The following is a 21,092-nucleotide window of genomic DNA, read 5'->3' as shown; positions in this document are numbered from 1 at the left end:
GGCTTATGTAGGGCCTCTAGTGCTGATTTGGGTGACATATTTTTTTAGATTGGGTTTGCAGAAATTCTTGTGCACACTGTTATCTTGCTGAGTTTTAGGGGTATTTTGATTGGAGTAGGCTAGTAGACTATTGACCTAATGTTGTTGGGGTAGCCAGGCTGCCCTTCTAAGACCAGTACAGGAAACTAAAATATGGCCCAATGCACTATGAAAGGGGAAATTAACTGGCAGCCACTGAGCAGCTGTCACCCTGAAGACATGCCCCACACTGATGGCGTACATGTCAGGGGAGAGGTCCTACATTGGCACAGATTCCGAGGCATAGTTATGAATCCTACTTCCGGCAATCTTCTAGACCCACCAGGGTCCCCTTTCGCCTAGGCGTCTGTTTGGACACCTGTGGCTAAACAAGGACCTTCCTGCTTGCTGTCGCTGTACAACATGCCACCTCCCAAGGCAAGCATCTTACCCACTGTACTATCTCGCCAGTCCCAAAGGTTTTTAATTTTTATGTTCACAGTAATAATTTTCCAAAAGAACAAAGGAATGTTGATAAAGATGTACAAATATTTAGTTTTTTGAGAGTTTTCCCTTATATAGTCTGTAAATAATGAGGTGGCAAAGTATACTATTTATACCTTAATTACATTTGTAGGCTCTAACTAGTATGAATTTTCCTATGTTGAAGTTCTTCATTTCCATCATCCCAATCTAGAGTTTCCAATTCAGAGATTCTGATGTGATTTTTCTTATATTGTTGCAATTCTGATCCCTTCCCAAATATATTACCACATTCCTTATAATTAAAGCCTTTTTCACGTGTATGTATTCTCTGGTGTCGATTGAGAGCTGAGCCACTATTAAAGGACTTTCCACATTCTTTACAATCATAGGGCTTTTCACCAGTGTGAATTAGCTGGTGTTGAATAAGTTTTGAGCCACTACCAAATGCCTTTCCACATTCCTTGCATTCATAGGGTTTCTCACCAGTATGAATTCTTTGATGTTGAGAAAGGTCTGAAGCACTACTAAAGGCCTTCCCACATTCCTTACACTCATAGGGTTTCTCACCAGTATGCGTTCTTTGATGCTGTATAAGTTTTGAACCACTTCTAAAGGCTTTTTCACATTCCTTACATTCATAGGGTTTCTCACCAGTGTGAATTCTTTGATGCTGAGTGAGATCTGAGCCACTATTAAAAGCCTTTCCACATTCCTTACATACATAAGGTTTCTCACCAGTGTGAATTCGTTGATGTCGAGTAAGGGCTGATCCAAAACTAAAAGCCTTTCCACATTCATTACACACATAGGGCTTCTCACCAGTGTGAATTCTCTGATGTCGAGTAAGGGCAGAACCACTACTAAAGGCCATTCCACATGCTTTACATTCATACGGTTTCTCACCAGTATGAATTCGCTGATGTTGAGTAAGGTTGGAACCACTGCCAAAAGTTTTCCCACAATCCTTACATTCATAAGGTTTTTCACCTGTATGAATTCTGTGATGCCTAGTAAGGGCAGATTCAAAACTAAAAGACTTCCCACATTCCTTACACTCATAAGGCTTTTCACCACTGTGAATTATCTGATGACGAATAAGGCCTGACCCAAAACTAAATGCTTTCCCACATTCCTTACATTCATAAGGCTTCTCACCAGTATGAATTCTTTGATGGTGGGTAAGATTTGAACCACTACCAAAGGCTTTCCCACATTCATGACATTCATAAGGTTTCTCACCAGTATGAATTCTTTGATGGTAAGCAAGGTTCGCACCACTACCAAAGGCCTTGCCACATTCTTTACACTCATAAGGTTTCTCACCAGTATGAATTCGCTGATGTCGAATAAGTACTGATACAAAACTAAAATCCTTCCCACATTCCTTACACTCAAGGAGTTTCTCATTAGCATGAATTCTCTGATGCTGGATATTGAAAGTGGGCATGTCTTTAGGAGTAAATATCATTTGACTGAAATGTCCTTCCTGAGTTTTCTGCTTTCTCTCAAACTGGCTTTTATATTCCCAGTCACCTCTGAAACTTGAACATTCAATGCTGTTTTTTATAATTCTTTCCATATCTCTCATGAGGATGATTCTATTCCATATAAATCCTTTTTCAGAAATAATTTCTTGGGCTTAACCTGGATTCATTGTCTGAAAGAAAATATAAAAGCAAATATTCACTTTTTTTAATGTTCGTGAAGAAGTGGAGCTATTATTCATAATATGAAAGATTTAATTAGAACATAATAAGTGAGTGATTTATACAGTTCTTATATAACTGGGGAACAGATAAAGATGGTAAAAATTGAAGTCAACTGTTCAATAATGGAGGTATTTAGGAAAAGAGTAATGTAGCAGTCAATCGATAAAAGATTAACTACTAAAAAAATCTGGAATGAAAAACAAAGAGAATTCTTTAGCGGTCATTTGCCAAAGAGAAATGATTACATAAGATGGTAATGAGATTAAACACTGAGTAAAGACTAGAGAGCAATTGAGAAAATAATTTTAAAGTCAGGAGTGAAGATAGGAGGTAATATAATACTAATGACAGAACACATGGGTAAAGGTAGATGAGTTTTTCTGAACCCCGGCTCTAATTACTAATTCTGTAATGTATTGTACTTATTTATTGTATTTATTGTATTCTGTAATGTAATGCATTCATTTAAAGGAACAACATTGGTTATTTTGTAAGACATATGCTATGACAGACCACTAAAGAACCTTATCTAAAGACATCAATTAGAATTCTTGAGCAAATTCCAAAGAGTAAAGTATTTTAGCTGAATTCTCCTCTTAAAGGGTTATGAACTCGGTGGTAGAGTGCATAATTTGCATATATGAGCCCTGAGTTCAGTTTTTATCACAAGAAGGAATGGAGGGAGGGACTGTAATATTTACATTACAGTCTTTATGGTCTCAGGAAAATCGCAGAGTACATGCTTTAGTAGTTTTGCCACTCGGATGAGAATACCCTGTATTAAAAGATTAGAAGCAACAAATATTGAAAACCATGTGGAGAAAAGGATATTCTGCTAAACTCTGGGTGGGAATGTAAATTGGTACCTATGAGGGCCAGAGGGATAATAGAGCGAGTAGGGCACTTGCTTTGCATGCAGTCAGCCTAGGTTTGATCCCCAAGCATCATATATGGCCCAGTGAGTGTAGAGACAGGAATAAGTCCTGAGTAAAGTCAGGTGTGACAAATACATAAATAAACAAACAAATAAGTAGATGCCTATGATAAACAGTAATGGAGATCCTTTTAAAAATCTGAAATAGAAATGCTATACGATCCAGCAATTTACTCAAGGGGCATGAATGCACTAACTGTATGAGAAAACTGCATTTCTATGTTCATATTTATTCACAATAGCCAAAACATGTAAACACTAAATACCCACTGAAAGATGGATAAAGAAGAACAGAATGAGCAGAATTCTACTCTGCCATTAATAAAGATGAAACTGTGCTCTTTGGATCAAACTCCAGCAAAATAAATAAGGAAATGAGAAACATATATCAGATTGTTTCACTCATTTTTGGGATATGAATAACTAAAGGAAATACATTGACCAAAAAATATCTAACTTCTAGACTGTGAAAACTATGGAGGTTATAAGAGGCATATAAGGGTGTTTAAGGGTATAGGTAGTGATAGGCCTGTCACCCTGGCAATCTGGTGGTGGGTGAGGTGAATATTACATACATGTGGAGATGTTAAGCTAAGCTATAAACTCAAAATTCTATTTTTAAAATATATGGAAAATCATAGCTTTCAAAGTAAAATAAAACCAAAAGTTCTCTAGCAATTTCTCTACACTTTCAGTTTAGACAAGTGGATCATATGCGTTCTCCTTGTCCTTGGAAACTCTGCTTTTTGTTAGATAAAGGGCTCGAGAGAATATAATGGTAAATTGCTTGTCTTGCACATGGTCAACCTGGAATCAATCCCTAGCATCCCATATAGTCCCCTGAGAACCGCCAGGAGTAATTCCTGGCTTCAAAGCTGGGGGTAAGCCCAAAGCATAGCCAAGTGTGACCCAATCCCCCCCCCAAAAAAAGAAGGAAAAAAATGTTAAACCTGTTTCTTAGAATACTCTAAATAGAAGTAAGGAAATATCAAGTATTTTAGGAAAGCCTATAACTTTTTTTTATTTTTTTGGCTTTTTTGGGTCACACCTGGAGATGCTCAGGAGTTATTCCTGGCTCTGCACTCAGGAATTACTCCTGGCAGTGCTCAGGGTACCATTTAAAATGCTGGGAATCGAACCTGGGTCAGCCACATGCAAAGCAAACATCCTACCCACTGAACTACTGCTCCAGCCCTATAACAGATATTTTCTAAAAGCCCAAAGGAACTTAGAATGACTACACAGAAAAAAACCATCAGTAAATAACAGTAGCTTTAAAAAGCAATTCATCTCTGAAGGATAAGAGAAACTATTTCACATAGTATGAGAATATGATAACATAAAACAAATATGTAAATACCTAGAAAATATGAAATGTGAATAAAAACCATTAGAAGGATTAAAAAGTGAAATGTAGATATGGAAAATAGAAAAGCAAACTGGATATCCTAGTAAGTTAAATAACTTATTAGATGAAATCATTTTGGTGAGTGTACTCCCCACCAGTGCTCAGAGAACGAGACCATGCTCAACCTGGTCAGTAGCTCTGTGCAAGAAAAGACCAAAGATATGATACTACCCAGAGCAGTGCCAGGGATCCAGCCACCCCCAGTGGTGCTGAGGGTCAAGGGTTGCACTTAATAATGCTTGGGGATCATATAGCACTGGGAATAAACTCAGGTCAGACACATGCTAGCCCTATGCGCTAACCCCTCACTATACTATCTCCCAGAAATGACAGTAATTTTTGAAGCATACTCAGCCATCTGCCAAGAGTTGGGCAAGGTGCTAAGAGCAGTAAGAAATCTGAAAAGTGCCATTTTGAAACCAACAATCTAATAATTCAAGCAAGGATTATCAGCAGGTTTTGTTTTGTTGGTTTTTGTGTGGTTTGTTTTAGCGTTTTGGGTCATACCTGGTGATACTCAGAGGTTATTCCTGGCTCTGCACTCAGGAATTACTCCTGGAGGTGCTCAGGGCACCATATGAAGAAAAGTTTAATGAATCAGTGGTAAGAGGAGTAAGAGCATCACAGGGATTCAAAAAGAGAAGAGAGAAAGGGAATAAAAGGGACTGGGCTACTCCCTGTGGTGCTCAGAGTTTACTCTTGGCTCTGCACTCAGAAATCATTCCTGAAGGGCTCATGGTACCATCTAGTGTGCCAGAGCTCAAACCCAGTGGCCATGTTCAAGGCAAACACCCTGATCTCTATACTATTAATTCAGCACCTCTCAGCAGGTTTTAAAGGCAGAAAGCTAAGGAAAACAGATTATTTACTTAAATCTCATAATGTCACTCCATGGGTAACTGGGAAAATATACCTTTATCTTGAAAAGATTTGGTACTTGCCTGTCTAATCTTGAGAAACTTTGCATCACAAGTAGGTGACTTGCCATGTATGTCACTTAGTATACTTTGCCAGCAATGTTTAACAATTTAAAACCAAATCAAAGCTTCCTATTTCCATGAGAAAGGCATCAGCAAAAGCCAACTGTAGGACATTCTGTAAGACAGTGATCTTAGGAGCCAGATATAGTTAAGGCGAAGGTCCTGCATGCAACTGTCTGAGGGTCAGTCCCTGGTACCACAGTGCCCTGAGCATTGCTGGATGCAACACTGAAGCACCCATCCCATGCCCCATTTCCTCAGATAATCCCTGGCAGTGTAGAGCCTCAAGAGCTCTACAAAGCCAGGGATTTAAACTTAATACTAGTAGTGCGTTCGCCTTACACGCGGCCAACATGGCCGACCCAAGTTCGATTCCTCCGCCCCTCTCGGAGAGCCCGGCAAGCTACCGAGAGTATTCGATATGCCAGACACAGTAACAACAAAAGTCTCCAATGGAGACGTTACTGGGCCCGCTCGAGCAAATCGACGATCAACGGGAGGGCCTTTACCTTTACCTTACTTAATGCTACAAGTATTAAGAGTAAAATAATCAGGGGCTGGAGCAATAGCACAGCGGGTCAGGCGTTTGCCTTGCACACGGCCGACCCAGGTTCGATTCCCAGCATCCCATATAGTCCCCCGAGCACTGCCAGGAGTGATTCCTGAGTGTATGAACCAGGAGTAACTCCTGTGCATTGCTGGGTATACCCCAAAAAAGCCAAAACAAATAAATAAAGTTTTTTAAAAAATTTAAAAAAAGAGTAAAATAATCAGATGTCTCCAACATATTCTCAAGTGATTCAGGGGGAAATATGCTTATGCAGGTAGATAAAGTAAATGTGGCAAACGTTAACATGTTAACAACTGTAGGTGATGGCTATATAGGATTCACTAGAATATTGTTTCAATTTTTTCTCTCTCATTATTTTTTTGTTTGTTTCACATTTGGGTCACACCCAGTGATGTTCAGGGTTTACTCCTTGTTCTTTGTTTTGGCCTTACTCCTGGATCTATGCTCAAGTATCATTCCTGGCAACACTCTAGGGACCATAATGTGGTGCTCAGGTAAGCCCACTCAGTTGCATGCAAGGCAAGCACCTGACCCCTGACCTGTTGTACTGTATACATAGTCTCAAATTTTTCTTAATGTAAGAAATTTGTCTTTTTTTTTTAATTTTCTTTTGTTTTGCTTCTGGGTCACACCAGCAATTCTCAGAACTTACTTCTGGCTCTGTGCTCAGGGATCACTCCTGGCGAGACTCCGGAAACAATAAATTAGATGTTGGAGACTCAACCCCCATGGGCCACATGCAAGACAAGTGCCATATTCGCTGTACTATCAGTCCAGCTCTGTTGGAAATTTTTCACCTTAATATATATATAAGGTAAAGGTAAAGGCCCTCCCGTTGATCGTCGATTTGCTCGAGCGGGCCCAGTAACGTCTCCATTGGAGACTTAAGTTGTTACTGTGTCTGGCATATCGAATACTCTCGGTAGCTTGCCGGGCTCTCCGAGAGGGGCGGAGGAATCGAACTCGGGTCGGCCATGTTGGCCGCTTGTAAGGTGAACGCCCTACCCGCTGTGCTATTGCTCCAGCAAAATATATATGTATATATACATATATATCTGTATATATATATATATTTGCTTTTTGGGTCACACCCGGAGATGCACAGGGGTTACTCCTGGCTCATGCACTCAGGAATTACTCCTGGCGGTGCTCAGGGGACCATATGAGATGCTGGGAATCGAACCCAGGTCGGCCACATGCGAGGCAAATGCCCTACTCGCTTTGTTATAGCTCCAGCCCCTCACCTTACACTATTTAAGAAAAATTTCTAGAACTGAAGGACATGAATCTCTAACATAATGCACATATTTGATACCTAGAATTAAGAATAAAAATTATTCAAACCAAAATATATTTTATTAGATTCTAAGACACTGATAAAGCGAAAAAGCTCTACGATTACTCCAAAGAGAAAAAGGAAAGCATAAATTAAAAGACAAAGAAAGGGCAGAGCACTTGCCTTGCACGAAGTCAACCTGAGTTTAATCCCAGACACACCTGAGCCCCACCAGGAGTAATCCCTGAGTGCAGAACCAAGAACAACCCTGATCATTGCAGAGTGTCACCCAAAAGCCCCCCCCAAAAAAATTAAAATTAAATAAGGATAAAGAATGAAATTGTTTTGGAGTTCTCATTAAAATTCTAAGCGAGAAGTAATAATTACTAAATTCAGAAGGTAAATATATATATTTTTTAATTTTATTGAATCACCGTGAGATAGTTACAAGCTTTCATATTTGGGTTACAATCACACAATGATCAAACACCCATCCCTCCACCAGTGCACATTCCCCAAAACCAATATCCCCAGTATACCCCCCCTTTCCCACCCTCCCCTGCCTCCATGGCAGACGTTATTCCCCATAATCTCTCTCTACTTTGGGGCATTATGGTTTGTAATAGAAACACTGAGAGGTTATCATGTTTGGTCCTTTATCTACATTCTGCACACAACTCCCATCTCGACCAATTCCTCCAGCCATCATTTTCTTAGTGATCCCTTCTCTATTCCAGCTGCCTTCTCCCTTTTGCTCATGAGGCAGGGTTCCAGCTATGGAGAAATCTAATCTGTCCCGTGTATCTACTATCCTTAGGTGTCAGCCTCATGTTATGTTGTTTTATACTCCACAAATGAGTGTAGTCCTTCTATGTCTGTCCCTCTCTTTCTGACTTATTTCACTTAGCATGATACTCTCCATGTCTATCCATTTATAAGCAAAGTTCATGACTTCATCTCTCCTGACAGCTGCATAGTATTCCATTGTGTAGATGTACCAAAGTTTCTTTAACCAGTCATCTGTTCTAGGGCACTTGGGTTGGCATTTTGTCTATTGTGAACCAGAAGGTAAATATTTTCAATGTATAATTCCATGACCCCTCAAAGAATCAATATGGTCACTGAAAAGTTCTTTTCAGATATACTAAAAATCAAATATTTAACTCATTTACCCATCCTTGCATGCCACTTTTATCAAAAAACAAATTTCGGTTTTGTTTTTTGGGCCATACTAACAATGTGGCCCAGTGACTTACTCCTGGCTCTGTGCTCATGAATCACTCCTGGCAGAGCTCCAGGGACTGTATGGGGTACCAGGGATTGAACTAGGTCAGCTGTGCGTACAAGGTAAGTAAGCATCTTACCCACTATATTCTCTCTCAGTCTCCCAAAGCTGATGTAGATATTTAGAGTTTTCTTAGACCAAGAAATAAGAATGTATATAATCTGAGAAATAAAGACTAAGCACTCTAAAAGAGTATAGAATTGGTAATATATAAAATATATCAAAATTATTTTACATTAATCAAAAAGAATAATAATGCAAAGAGATCATATAATGGGTAAGGTGTTTACTTTGCACACAGCTGACTCAAGTTTAAACCCTAAAACCATATATGGTCTCAAAAACTAGAAGAGATCAGAGGAGAGTCAGAAATAGCCTCTGAACACAGCTAGGTGTGGCCCAAAAGCACACACATAAAATATATTAAACAGAAATGAACAAAAACATATTATTACATTTACCTAAAGTTTAAAATTATTAAAAGTTCTGGGGTACCCTAAAATGTTGGCAAAACAACTTTTTATTATAGCAAAAGGATGATTTTTATACACATCAATTTAATGATCACTCGTCAGGGAAGTTTGTGCAGACTATCCGGTGGTTTTACTACTTAACCAAAACTATATTTTATATATCCTAAATACACAAATATATGTAAAATGTCCATTTGTTCTTAGCTTAATTTTTAGATACCACCTGGCAGTGTTTGAGGACAACTACTGATGCATAGCTTGGGAAGTTGCTTCCCACCACTTCCCACCTATTCAGGTGCTAACAGTACACACACTGGCTCTTTTGTTTGTTTGTTTGTTTTCTGGGTCACACCCAGCGATGCACAGGGGTTACTCCTGGTTCATGCGCTCAGGAATTACTCCTGGCGGTGCTCGGGGGATCATATGGGATGCTGGGCATCGAACCCAAGTTGGCTTCATGCAAGGCAAATGCCCTACCCACCGTGCTATCGCTCCAGCCCCCACACACTGGCTCTTAAAGCTATCTGCCCAATTCTAAAACTTCTAGTTTGAAAAGCAGAGTCTAGGCAGGGGTGATAATACAGGAGGTAGGGCATCTCCTGGCACACAGCCAATCCAGGTTCAATCTTCGACACCCATTATGGTCCCTAAGCTTGCCAGGAGTGCCCTGAGCACAGAACCAAAATTAGGCTCTAAGCACCACTGGGTCTGACCCAAAAACAAACAAAAATAAACGATAATAAAGAAAAATGAAATCTTTTTACTTTATCTGATTAAACTAGTATAGCCATGACACCAAAGAGGAAAACGGCTATATGAGAAATAACTTTAGGCTAATAGGAGAGAAATTTCAAAGTAATGAATAGCAATATAAAAACTGGGGAGAAAGGACATAGGGAACCAATGGCAGCTATGGCAGCTGTGTCAGCTTCCACGCACCTGCGGCACTGCTGGATGATCCTGTCTGGCAGACACGGCGCCTCACTCATCTTCCTGCACGACTCAAGTGATTCTGGACAAGGAATGAGAAGACAGATCTAGCAGGTTTTAACATTTCAACACATCAAAATTATTTATTGGGGGGCTAGAGTGATAGCACAGAAGGTAGGACGTTTGCCTTTCAAGCGTCCAATCCGGGTTCAAATCCCAGCCTCCCATATGGTCCCCTGAGCAGCACCAGGAGTGATTCCTGAGTGCAGAGTCAGGAGTAACCCCTGTGCATGGCTAGGTGTGACCCAAAACGCAAAAAAAATATTATTTATCAACAGTACCTCCCAGACCTTACACACCTATGAATGAGGGTATCTCCTATGTATAATTAGACAGGTTGAAAATACCTACTACCCACTGCCCTGAGCACCTTGAATCCATTGATGGACTGTGCCAGGTGTTTACAAATTTGATTGATGAGGAATTAAAAAGTGGCATCAAGAAGAGCAGGATAATTAGTAGGAGGATTTTCACTGAGGAGTGTATGGAAATGTATCTAGCCCATGAAGCAATCAAGATGTGGCAGGAGTCTCTGCTCTTTCTAGTTTTTCTTTTAATAAAGCACCTGCTACTTACCAGTATCTTCAGAGGACAGAATTATTGGACTATTGAATTCTTCTTATTCTCTTCCTGAATTGTTTCAGTATCATAGTACTGCAAATAAGCTAGTGCTTCATTCATGGGGAGAAGAGACAAACTCAACATTAAAATCTCTGGGGGTGAGCACCAAGTTTCATAGCTTTCCAGGGGCTTACCCTGAGCTGAACAGAGATGAAAGAGAAAAACTGAAGTCCTAGATTCTTACGAAGCTGCCAGGAGAAGTGTAAACCAAGAAGAATGAATTAGAATTGGTTGATAAATGTGTAATGTCTTTGTGGAAAGTGGTCTTTACTGCTAGATCAGATTATAATTTGATAGTAATAATAAAAATTTCAGGACATACAAAAATAAGGGGAAAATTCATAAACCAGACCTAAGTAACAAAAGAAAACATAGGTTGGTTTTATTCAACTAATTCAAGGTTGCTCATTAGAACGCCTTGCACTCAGCCGACCAGGGATTAATTCCCGGCATCCTATATGGTCCCCCCAAGCACTGCCTGGAGTAATTTCTGAGCGCAGAGCCAGGAGTAACCCCTGAGCATCACCAGGTGTGACCCAAAAATAAAAAGGATAAACATCTTTAGGGACTGGAGAGAGAGTAAGCAGGTAGGGCGCTAGCCTTGCATGCAGCCAATGGGTATTCAATCCCTGGCACCACTCATGTCCCTGGAGCACCACCAGAATGATCCCTGAGTGCAGAACCAGGAGTAAGCCATAAGCATCACAGGGTATCACCCAAAATTTAAAAAAATAAATTTTTTTAAAGGTAGCAAGTGAAATATAGAGTTCCTGGAGAAAAAGTAATAAAATTAATGACTGCAGATCTTTTGACTGCTTACAAGAAAATCCCAATAATCTAACAAATTGTTATGAGATTTCACAAAACTCTCAAAAATAAATCAAAAAACAAAAGTCAAAAGTATCTCTACATTTCAACTACAAAATTATGAGATTCATTAAAAATAGCATCAACGTAAAGTACACAAAAATGTCTATTTGAATAGAATTTTTAAAAACTGCGCTTAATCCCTAGAGATAAATGAAAATATATAAATTCTTATTAAAAGAATTCTGGAAAGATATAAATTTCTCAGATTGACACATGAATTTAGCCATTATAATCAAAATTGCAAGTTTTTTGAGGGCCTTGACAAGAGAATACCCTAGTGTCTCATAAGATAATTCTCCCATGTGAAAGATGTTCTTTGTTTTTTATGCCACACCTGGCATTGCTCAGTTTTTATGCCTGGCTCTGTGCTCAGGGATCTTTGCTCACTCCTAGTAGTTCGGGAGGACCATCTGTGGTACTGGGGATAGGGCCATGTAAGCCACCTGAAAGGCAAGAAGTGAAGAACCTTGGAAATAAAATTTCATTCATTCTCTACTTATGTGATTTTGCACATGAATGGCTACTTATGGAGATACAGTGCAATAGGTATGGAGCTTGCTTGCACTTAGCTGACCGAGGTTCAATCCCTGGGACCCCAAATGGTCCTCCAAACCCTAGCAGGAGTGATCCCTGAGCACAGAGCTAGAAGTAAGCCCTGAGCACTGCCAAGTGTGGCCCCAACACAAAAAAGAATGAGGCAATTATAGGGTCAGAGAGATAGTACAGAAAGTAAGGCACTTGCCTGTCATGTAGCTGACCCCTGGTTTACAATTTCTAGCACCAAATATGGTTCTCTGCACTGTGCCAGCAGTGATTAGTTAACAGAGAGCAGGAGTAAGTACTAAACACCACAGTATGTAACTCCAACCAAAATAAAACAAAGAACAAGGCCTCTAGGCTATAAAAGGTGACAAAGGCTATTTTTTTGGGACGTGCCTTGTCTTACTTCCAACCCTAAATCTTAGCAACTATCCCTTTCATCAAAAAGCCGTGTACAACCTGAATCTGAGGCCTGCGAGCACCTCCTTCTTGCATGTTTCTATCTGCCTTTAGGAATACTACTGCATTTCTGCTACTTTTAATGTTTTAGGATTGTAGCTGTGTGGCTGGAGTCCTGCAGTGCCAGGGTTACCAGGGCTACACTGGCCATGCTTGGGGGACAGACCTCCAGGCTGCACCCAGATGCTTAGGAGACCATGTAGTTCTGGGAGTCAAATACGTTCATTCGGCCCAACCATTGTACTAGCTCCCAACACTTCGCTTAACAGTCAATCTTTCAGTACACCAGTTCTTCTATAGTTGATAATCCTTAATACTGAATTTTCCCAGTTCCAATCATTATGTGCTTTTTGTCTTTTATTTAACTGCAACAAAATCCGTGCCAGCAGAAGCGCCAGGAGAACAGCCAGTAAAGACAGGTTTGGGGATTATTTTGGCTATGCCTTTAGTCTTGCTTTAAGCCATCCCTTATTGTTAAACTGCTGTTAGAATCTTTTTCAAATACTTACTATCCCTTTGAGCTTAACTATCGTGCAAATGCTGTTGTCAGTGGTAACTTGGAATGTTAAAAATCCATGGCATGTAGTGACATCACAATAAGTAAAGATGGGGTTGACTATGAAGCAATACAAACCCATTGTGCCTTAAACCTCCGAACTCTGCCTGGGAGCTCAGAAGTTGTTTCATCTGACCAACTTGGCAGTAACAATGCCTTACAACAACTACAGTGAGTTGTGATATCAGAGTCCATTTGAGCATACAGAAAATTCAGGCAGATGGGTTTGTTCATTTCACTTTAAGTCATAAGTTTGAAGAACCAGAGAGCTTCCATAAAATCCTAAAAGAATTTCCCTTTCCTTGAAATCAAAGGGCTGATATTAGTGAAAACCAAACCCCCATCTGCCCAATTTTGCAAGTTGCTGACATAACAGTTTAATCCAATCTAAGTGTGTTTTTGATGTAAAAATTAGAGTACTGAGGGACTGGAGAGAGTACAGTGCACTTGCTTTGTATGCAGTTGACCCAGGTTCAATCACTGGCACCCTAAATGGTCCCAAGAGCACTGCTAGGAGCAATCCTTGAGTATGGCTGGGTGTGACCCCAAAACAAAATGAAATAGAAAAAGAGAGAGTGAGAGAGAGAGAGAGAGACAGAACATTAATTCTTAGGGGGGGGGGAAGGGTCTTTAAATAAGGAACTGGGCTTCTGGTTGGACCCAGATGAAACCAAAAATCTCTTGTCAATGAAAGGAACTTGCAAACCATTATCCATGAGACTAGCTTTCCCTGACTAAAACCCAAGAATTACATTACCAGGAGTATCTTGACTTGCTCATGCTCAAGACCCACCCAAACTATTCAGTTTCTTAGCATGTTCCAAGGGGACAGGTAGAGAGTATAAGCTAGAAAGAAATAATTTACTTGCTGTTACTGGCCAGGAGGTGCCATAGCAAAATACCACAGAATGAGTGGTATAAATAACAGAAATTTTTTAAAAGGTTAGAAGTTCAAAACATAGATGCTGCCAGAAGATTCAGTTTATTCTGAGGTTTCAGACAGAGAGTTTGGCCTGCAGCTATTCACTTTCTTGCTATATCCTCACAGGGGTTTTCCTCTCTACATGTATATCCCTGTTGTCTAGCTCTATGTTCAAATTTCCTCTTCACATAAAGATACCAGTCAGACTGGCTAGCCCACCAGCTTCACTGTAACATAAAGCATCTGTCTACAGGCTCTAGCTACACAGGAGCAAGAGACCAGTTGGTAGGGCATTTGCCTTGCACACGGCCAATCCAGGTTCAATCCCCTGCATCCAATATGGTCCACCGAGCACCACAAGGAATAATTCTGGAGCAGAGAACCAGGAGTAACCCCTAAGCATCAGTAGGTGTGGCTAACACCCACCCTCCCCCAAATAAATAAAGGCTCTAACTATACAAATAGTGAGCCTGTTCAAACTTATCAGGATTAGGTTTAAACATTTTCACGAAGTAGTCACAATTCACAGCCTGAACCTTACCATATCAAGGCTGTTTGAGCAGCGCTGCTCTTCTATTGTACCTTTCACTTAAAGTTATCTTTCAAGCTATGTAATTTTTTTTTTTTTTGCTTTTTGGGTCACACCCGGTGATGCACAGGGGTTACTCCTGGCTCTGCACTCAGGAGTTACTCCTGATGGTGCTCAGGGGACCATATGGGATGCTGGGAATCGAACCCGGGTTGGCTGCATGCAAGGCAAACGCCCTACCCGCTGTGCTATCTCTCCAGCCCATAAACTATGTAATTTTTTGATGTACCTGTATCATCAAGTCAACAAAGATGAAGGAATTAAAAAAAAATCAAAATACCAGAAGAAGCAAATGGACCCATATATATTTCAAATGACTAGCAAAACCACACTGAAGGAGTCAATACAAAGAAATCCAAAGCCAGAGAAAAGGCTTAAGTGGGACTGCACAGGCCCCACAATGTTGGTTCAGTTCTGGTGGTCTCTGAGCGCTTGTCTTGCATGCAGCCAACCTTAATTCTATCCCCAGTGCCCTATATGGTCTCCTGATCCCTGAGCATAGAGCCAAGAATCAGCCTTGACTATAGCGGATATGGAAAAAATATTAATAAATATATAGAGATTCTATATATACAAAATACACACATATATACACACATAAATACATACATATACGTATGTATATATACAGAGAGAGATATTAAGTAACCAAGCCACAAATAACAAGTTTAGGGGTCTGAGTGATAGTACAGTGGGTAGGTAGTTTGCCTTGCTCATGGCCGGCCCAGGTTCACTATCCAGCACCCCATATGGTCCCTGACTCTGCAAGGAGTGATTCCTGAGTACAGAGTCAGAAATAAGCCCTGAGCACTGCTGGGTGTGGCCCAAATGCCAAAGAAAAAAATAAACAGATAAATAAATAACAACCTTAAAGACAGAGAGACAGTTCAAGGGGTAAGCACATGGGTTGCATACTAGAAGCCTGAATTTGGTCCCCAGCACTGTGCGATTCCTGGAACACCTCTAGGAGCAACTCTAGAGTGCTGAATCAGGAGTAGTCCTGAGTACTATGGCAGAAGCCCACAGGGGACACCAGGAATCAAAATTTGGGTCTCATACCTGCTCACCCATGGGCTCTACCACTTGAGCTTTCTTCCAAGGCCTTTCCTATCATTCATTTTTAATATATACCTTGTGTTTATATAATATACTTTATTAGATGCTTTGCATTGGGAGCCCTGAATCCAGTAGAGCACGAACAGGAAACGACCTCCAGCACTCAAACAGGAAGTCACCCCAAAACACATCTGGATATCCCAAAAAACAAAATAGGAAAGAAAATACTGTACAGAGTTTAAAGAATCCTTGAAATGCACCAATAAGCCTTTCATATACCAAAACTAACATGATTTTAGTATAATGCACTAGAAATTTAGTATAATACATATGGTCTCTCGACCCTTACCAGGATCCTTAAGTACAGAGGCAGAAATAAGCAAGCCCTGAGCAAAAAACAACAACCAAAAATGTATATGGAAAAATCAAAAGAATGAAAAAAGCCTAGACACTCCTGAGGAACAAAAAGGTAAGAAGAGGGGCCAGAGCAATAGTACAGTGGGTAGGGCATTTGCCTTGCACGTGGTCGGCCTCGGTTCAATCCCTGGCATCCAATATGGTTTCCCACACACCGCCAGGAGTAATTTCTGAGTGCAGAGCCTGGAGTAACCCCTGAGCATCACTGGGTGTGACCCAAAAAACAAAACAAAAAAGGTAAGAAGATTTGCTGCCAATATTCTAAAGTTATAGTAACTAAGAGAGTATTATGCTACAAACACCCAGAACAACACAAGAGAATACAGAAATATACACTGTCATGTACGTGGCATACACAGTCACTTGGTACCTTACTAAATTAGCACTGCAGATTGGTGTATAAAAGAAACTTTTTGTTAAGACACTGGAAACAACTGAATATGCACATGGGGAAAAAAACTAACTGAATTCCGGTTCTACAGAAATAAATTCCAAGTATCATAATAACCTAAATGTTAGAGCCAAATCCCAGAGACGACAACACAAGAAAATCTTCACTATTTCAGGGTAGCAGAATTTTGGGGGGGAGGGGGGATGCTTAGGGGCTACTCCTGGCTCTGCAGTCAGGAATTACTCCTGGCAGTGCTCAGGGGACCATATGGGGTGCCAGAGCATCTAACCCAGGTGGGCCTCATACAAGACAAGCACCCAACCTGCTGTACTATCGCTCTGACCCTAGAAATATCTTAAATGGTAATTAATGGGGAAAAGTTCAGAATAGTTTATTAACAGGAACTACAGGGTGAAAATGGAGAAAAGAAAAAAATCTGTCACACATACCACAGACAACAAATACACAGAGGGGTTAGAGCCATAGTTCAGAGGGTAGGGCCTTTGCCTTGTAGGTATCCATGCACCACCAGGAGTAATTTCTGAGTGCAGAGCCAAGAGTAACCTACTGAACATCTCCAGGTATGGCCCCAAACAAAAAACCAACAAAAAAAAAACCTCACACAAGTATAAATACACATACCTATCAATTAGAGAAAAAAATCCAGCTAAAATTTGCCAAAATAAGGACCAGAGGTACAGCAGGTAGGGTAATTTGCTTTGCACATGGCTTACCCTGGTTAGAGGAGAATGCTGTGTTCCCAGGACTATATGGGATACCCAAAAAGCCAAAAGCAAAAAAAAAAAAAAAAAGAATGTGGATTCAGCAAGAACAGATTAGAGGCTAATGTTGAATTGGTTTAATATTTACTTATTTTAGTTTTGGGGCCACACTCAGGGGTACTCCAGGGGTTACTCCCAGTTCACTACTCAGAAGTATCTCTCTAACACTGCTCAGAAGACCAAGTAGTGCTATGAATCAGATCCAGGTTTTTCCCATGCAAAGTATGCCCTCATCCCACTGAGCTATCACTCCAACACTGGTTTGGTTTTGGGGCCTCACCCAGTGATGCTCAGGGGTTACTCCTGGCTATGTACTCAGAAATAACTCCTGGTAGTATTCAGGAATATATGGAATACCAGGGATCAAACCTGTATGGGCTACACATAAGGTAGCCCATACAGCCCATACACCTTCCCCACTGTTTCTCCAACCCACCTAGCATTGGTTGTAACTGAGAAATCACATTTTCTTCATTGGGTACTCTTTCACTTTAATTTAAAATAATTCTGTTCTACTTTCAAATTACAAAAGAATGCTGCTGTTTCATAAAACTGTGCAAGAAATATTCAACCAGTTTTACAAGTTGGTAAGAAATCAGGTGAATGTGTGAGGTTTGTGGTCTGACACTAACCACATTTTCTCAAAGGAGAACTTTTAAAGATCAAGTCATCAAGAATTGGAAAAAAAAAAAAGACCATCGGGTTCTGGGGTGTGTGTGTGTGGAGGGGAGGAATAGAGATTTCAAGAAATAAAGGGAAAGGTCAAGCTACCTTGCAGTTGTCTTGTGGATGTTCACTAGCCATTCCTTATTCCACTCTAGAGGCCTCTGGGCACCTGGGAAAGGAGAGAGGAGTCAGGAAATGCCAGGCTTTCTGGGAGCCCAGGCCAACTTACCCCCTACAGACCTAGCGATGCCCACTTACAGATCCCCACCAGCTACAAATGCGGGAGAGACAAGCTCAGGACGTCCTGCTCCCTCCCAACATCACAGAGGGATGCGGGATCAAGGCAGTTTCGGGCAGAATCTGGTTCCTGAGCTCAGATTGTCCCGCGAGCACACAGCCTGGGATGACAAAGGCATACACAAAGGCGCCCCGCACCTGCAGAAACGGACTGGCACAACGCAAATCCGCGAGACGCAGACGCGCAAAGCGGTAAAGCAACTAGAGCTGCCTGCGGCCAAAGGATCACGCACAGCCCCGAGACAGACAGACAGACACCGACGCCGACCTCCGCGCCCAAAGCCCCGGCGGTCCCTGTGCCACAGGTCACGGAGACCAACAACAAATTCACAGGTACTCAACACCCGCATCACAATTAACACACCCCCGACTGGGAAGCAAGACAGAACCTTTCAGCTACGGCATTCCACAGTCACTGTTCACAGATAGTCGTCGAAACTCCCCACACACACCGAGGGCACACAGTTACAATGACTCAGGTCAGGGCATCCCAGGCTCCAAGTCGCACAATTAAAGCCGGATCCCGAGCACAACGCGCCGCCAACCCCTCCCCAAACCCCCGCCCGAGCTCCGTGTTCCATCCCGCAGAGATGCCGTCACAATCAGTCCCCGACGCCTCACCTCACCTCGCGCTCTCAACCGACTCCCCTACAGACCCCCGTGCAAGCCAGATCTCAGGGACCAGCCCCTCGGCCCCCAAACTGGGACACCCGGCCCCACACGCCTCACCTAGAGCTGCTCGGATCTTCTTAGCCGGGTTGCGCTCAGGTCCTGATCAGTCGAACCCAGCCTTCTCCCGCTGAGCTCAGAGGCCGTTTGTCCCAGCCAGCGAGCTGACCACGCCCATTTTAGGAGGTTCTCGCGGGAGGGGCCGTGGGCCGAGAGGCCTCTGGGAGGTGTAGTCCGGACAGCCGCCGCCAGGTACTCGCCGGGTCCCGACAGTCCCGCGACACCGAAGCCCCCGCGAGCCCCCAAACCGGTGTCTTACAGCTGAGCCGTGCACCGGAGTCCTGGACCAAACTTTTTGTCAAGCTTCTTTGAGCCCTCGACTTGACTAAGCGTCGTCCTTCACTTTCGGATCTTACTTCAGCAGGAATTCCCTCATTTGATACGGAATCAAATTTCGCTTAGTAAATTTCATTCATTTGACTCCCTTGTTCCGCTTATTAGCTGTAAAGTAAACCCCCAGCTACTACCCAGATCGAGTATCTGTTCTTCTGCAGTTGAAAAAAAAAAAAGGAGGGGTTAACTTGTTTACCTGTTTAACTTCTCCGTTGCAATTTTTCTTGGCGCCAACCGTGTCCAAAGTTTTCTGAGGCGTCCTGCACGCTGCAACAGACTGGGCCCCGCGGCCCCCTGGGAAATGTAGTTCCAGATCTCGCCAGGCATGTAGGGACCCGGCTCTGGTAAACCGAGCGGGGTTTGTCACAGAAATTCGCCGGAGTGGCTACTCTGATTTCGCTTTGAAGATGTTTCAGAAGTTGCCTTCTGTGTATCGCGTTTGAGAGCGGGAAGAACAGGGCAAAAAGTGAGACCTGAAAGTTTGACCAAATCTGCCAGTAAGTCTGACGGAGAGAAATAGGCAGACGCAAAAAGCTCGCTCCTCTCTCTAATAAGAGTGGGAAAGCTGGGGGCGGAATATGCAAAACGGTGACTTTGGGTTTGGGGATTGCTGGGAAGTTTAGTTAAGCAATAAAATAAACTTTGTGCAGGTCAGATTGATGTGTGGGAGACAGGGATGGGATCAAGTGTTAGTGTGACTATGTTAAGAGTATGATATGTGGCCATGTGTAGTTGAAGTCACTGTGTGCAGGATGCGAGTAGGTTCGTACATGGATCTAGCTGTATGAGTATTAGTAAGTGATCACCTGACTGTGAGTCGCTACTGGGTGGCTCTGACTGGAAGAATTTAAAAATCTCAGTACCTCGTTTACTTTTCAAATTGAGGAAAGTTTAAGTTTCTCTGACGCATCCAATTCAAGGGGGATTGGGGGGGGCACCAAAACTGATATAACTTAATTTTGAAGCACAAGGGCAGATTGTAGGTACCGTAAGGAGGGGAGGACTGGCGCCCAGTTCTTAGGTAGTAATGTGAATTAAAGAAATTACTGTCAACAACTCTAAAGTAGCCGCCAAAGCTTGAAAATCAAACTGCTTTGGGGGACATAGGAACTAGGACTATTGCAAGTAACTGGCTGGACTCCCTCTGAAGTGGAAATACTCCAGCAGAAACAAAAGGCTGGGGCTGGAGTGATAGCACAGCGGGTAGGGTGTTTGCCTTACACACAGCGGACCTCGATTCCCAGCATCCCATGTGGTCCCCAGAACACCGCCAGGAGTAATGCCTAAGTGCAGAGCCATGAGTACTCTGTGCATCACCGGGTGTGACCCAAAAAGAAAAAAAAAAAGGCTGTGATTAAAACATGAAAAAAAAAAACTATCAAAATTTCAATGCTCCTTCCCTGACAACAACCTAGCAACAGACTTCTACAGAAAAGTTAAGACCTGGTGGTTTGGAAAAATAAAAACTATGAAACCAACTTTTCAAAGGCAAGCCAAGTGCATCCTCATTCTGGGATTTGCTTTCATCTCAACTTGAAATTTGTACTCTCAGCACTCTCTACTTTGGTAAGTTTGTGTTCTCTCTTGAACTCATTTGTCTCTTTTTCTCGCCTCATAATTGATAAATAAAACTGTTTTACTTAAGGATTCATCTCTTCCTGAACTTCTTTTCTGGAAGGGTAAAACTAGGGATCGGGGACCCTAACTCAGCTTTCCCTGGGTGACTGAAGTGGG

The 21,092-nt window shown here is 41.9% G+C and overlaps 1 protein-coding gene and 1 pseudogene across 2 annotated transcripts; one reads left to right on the top strand and one right to left on the bottom strand.

Annotated features, from left to right (window-relative positions):
- Window positions 1-586: 586 nt before the first annotated feature.
- LOC130043971 (zinc finger protein 345) lies at window positions 587-19,118 on the bottom strand. 2 transcript variants are annotated; one of them, XM_056136513.1, is made up of 4 exons: window positions 19,026-19,118; window positions 18,105-18,168; window positions 10,080-10,152; window positions 587-2,161 (listed from the first exon to the last, which is right to left on the bottom strand). In XM_056136513.1, exon 4 carries the CDS (start codon window positions 2,090-2,092, stop codon window positions 659-661), a length of 1,434 nt encoding a protein of 477 aa, XP_055992488.1. In that variant the 5' UTR covers window positions 2,093-2,161; window positions 10,080-10,152; window positions 18,105-18,168; window positions 19,026-19,118; the 3' UTR covers window positions 587-658. The 2 variants fall into 2 exon arrangements, with proteins under 2 accessions (XP_055992488.1, XP_055992489.1); XM_056136514.1 differs by lacking the exons at window positions 10,080-10,152; window positions 18,105-18,168 and having other exon boundaries at window positions 19,026-19,098.
- Window positions 10,053-10,957, top strand: LOC130043998 (lysophospholipase-like protein 1; annotated as a pseudogene).
- Window positions 19,119-21,092: the final 1,974 nt, after the last annotated feature.

This window comes from Sorex fumeus, unplaced genomic scaffold, assembly GCF_029834395.1.
Source record: "Sorex fumeus unplaced genomic scaffold, SorFum_2.1 ptg000122l, whole genome shotgun sequence".
In the NCBI taxonomy this organism is placed as follows: Eukaryota; Metazoa; Chordata; class Mammalia; order Eulipotyphla; family Soricidae; genus Sorex; species Sorex fumeus.
This window is presented reverse-complemented; position numbering and strand designations above follow the sequence as displayed.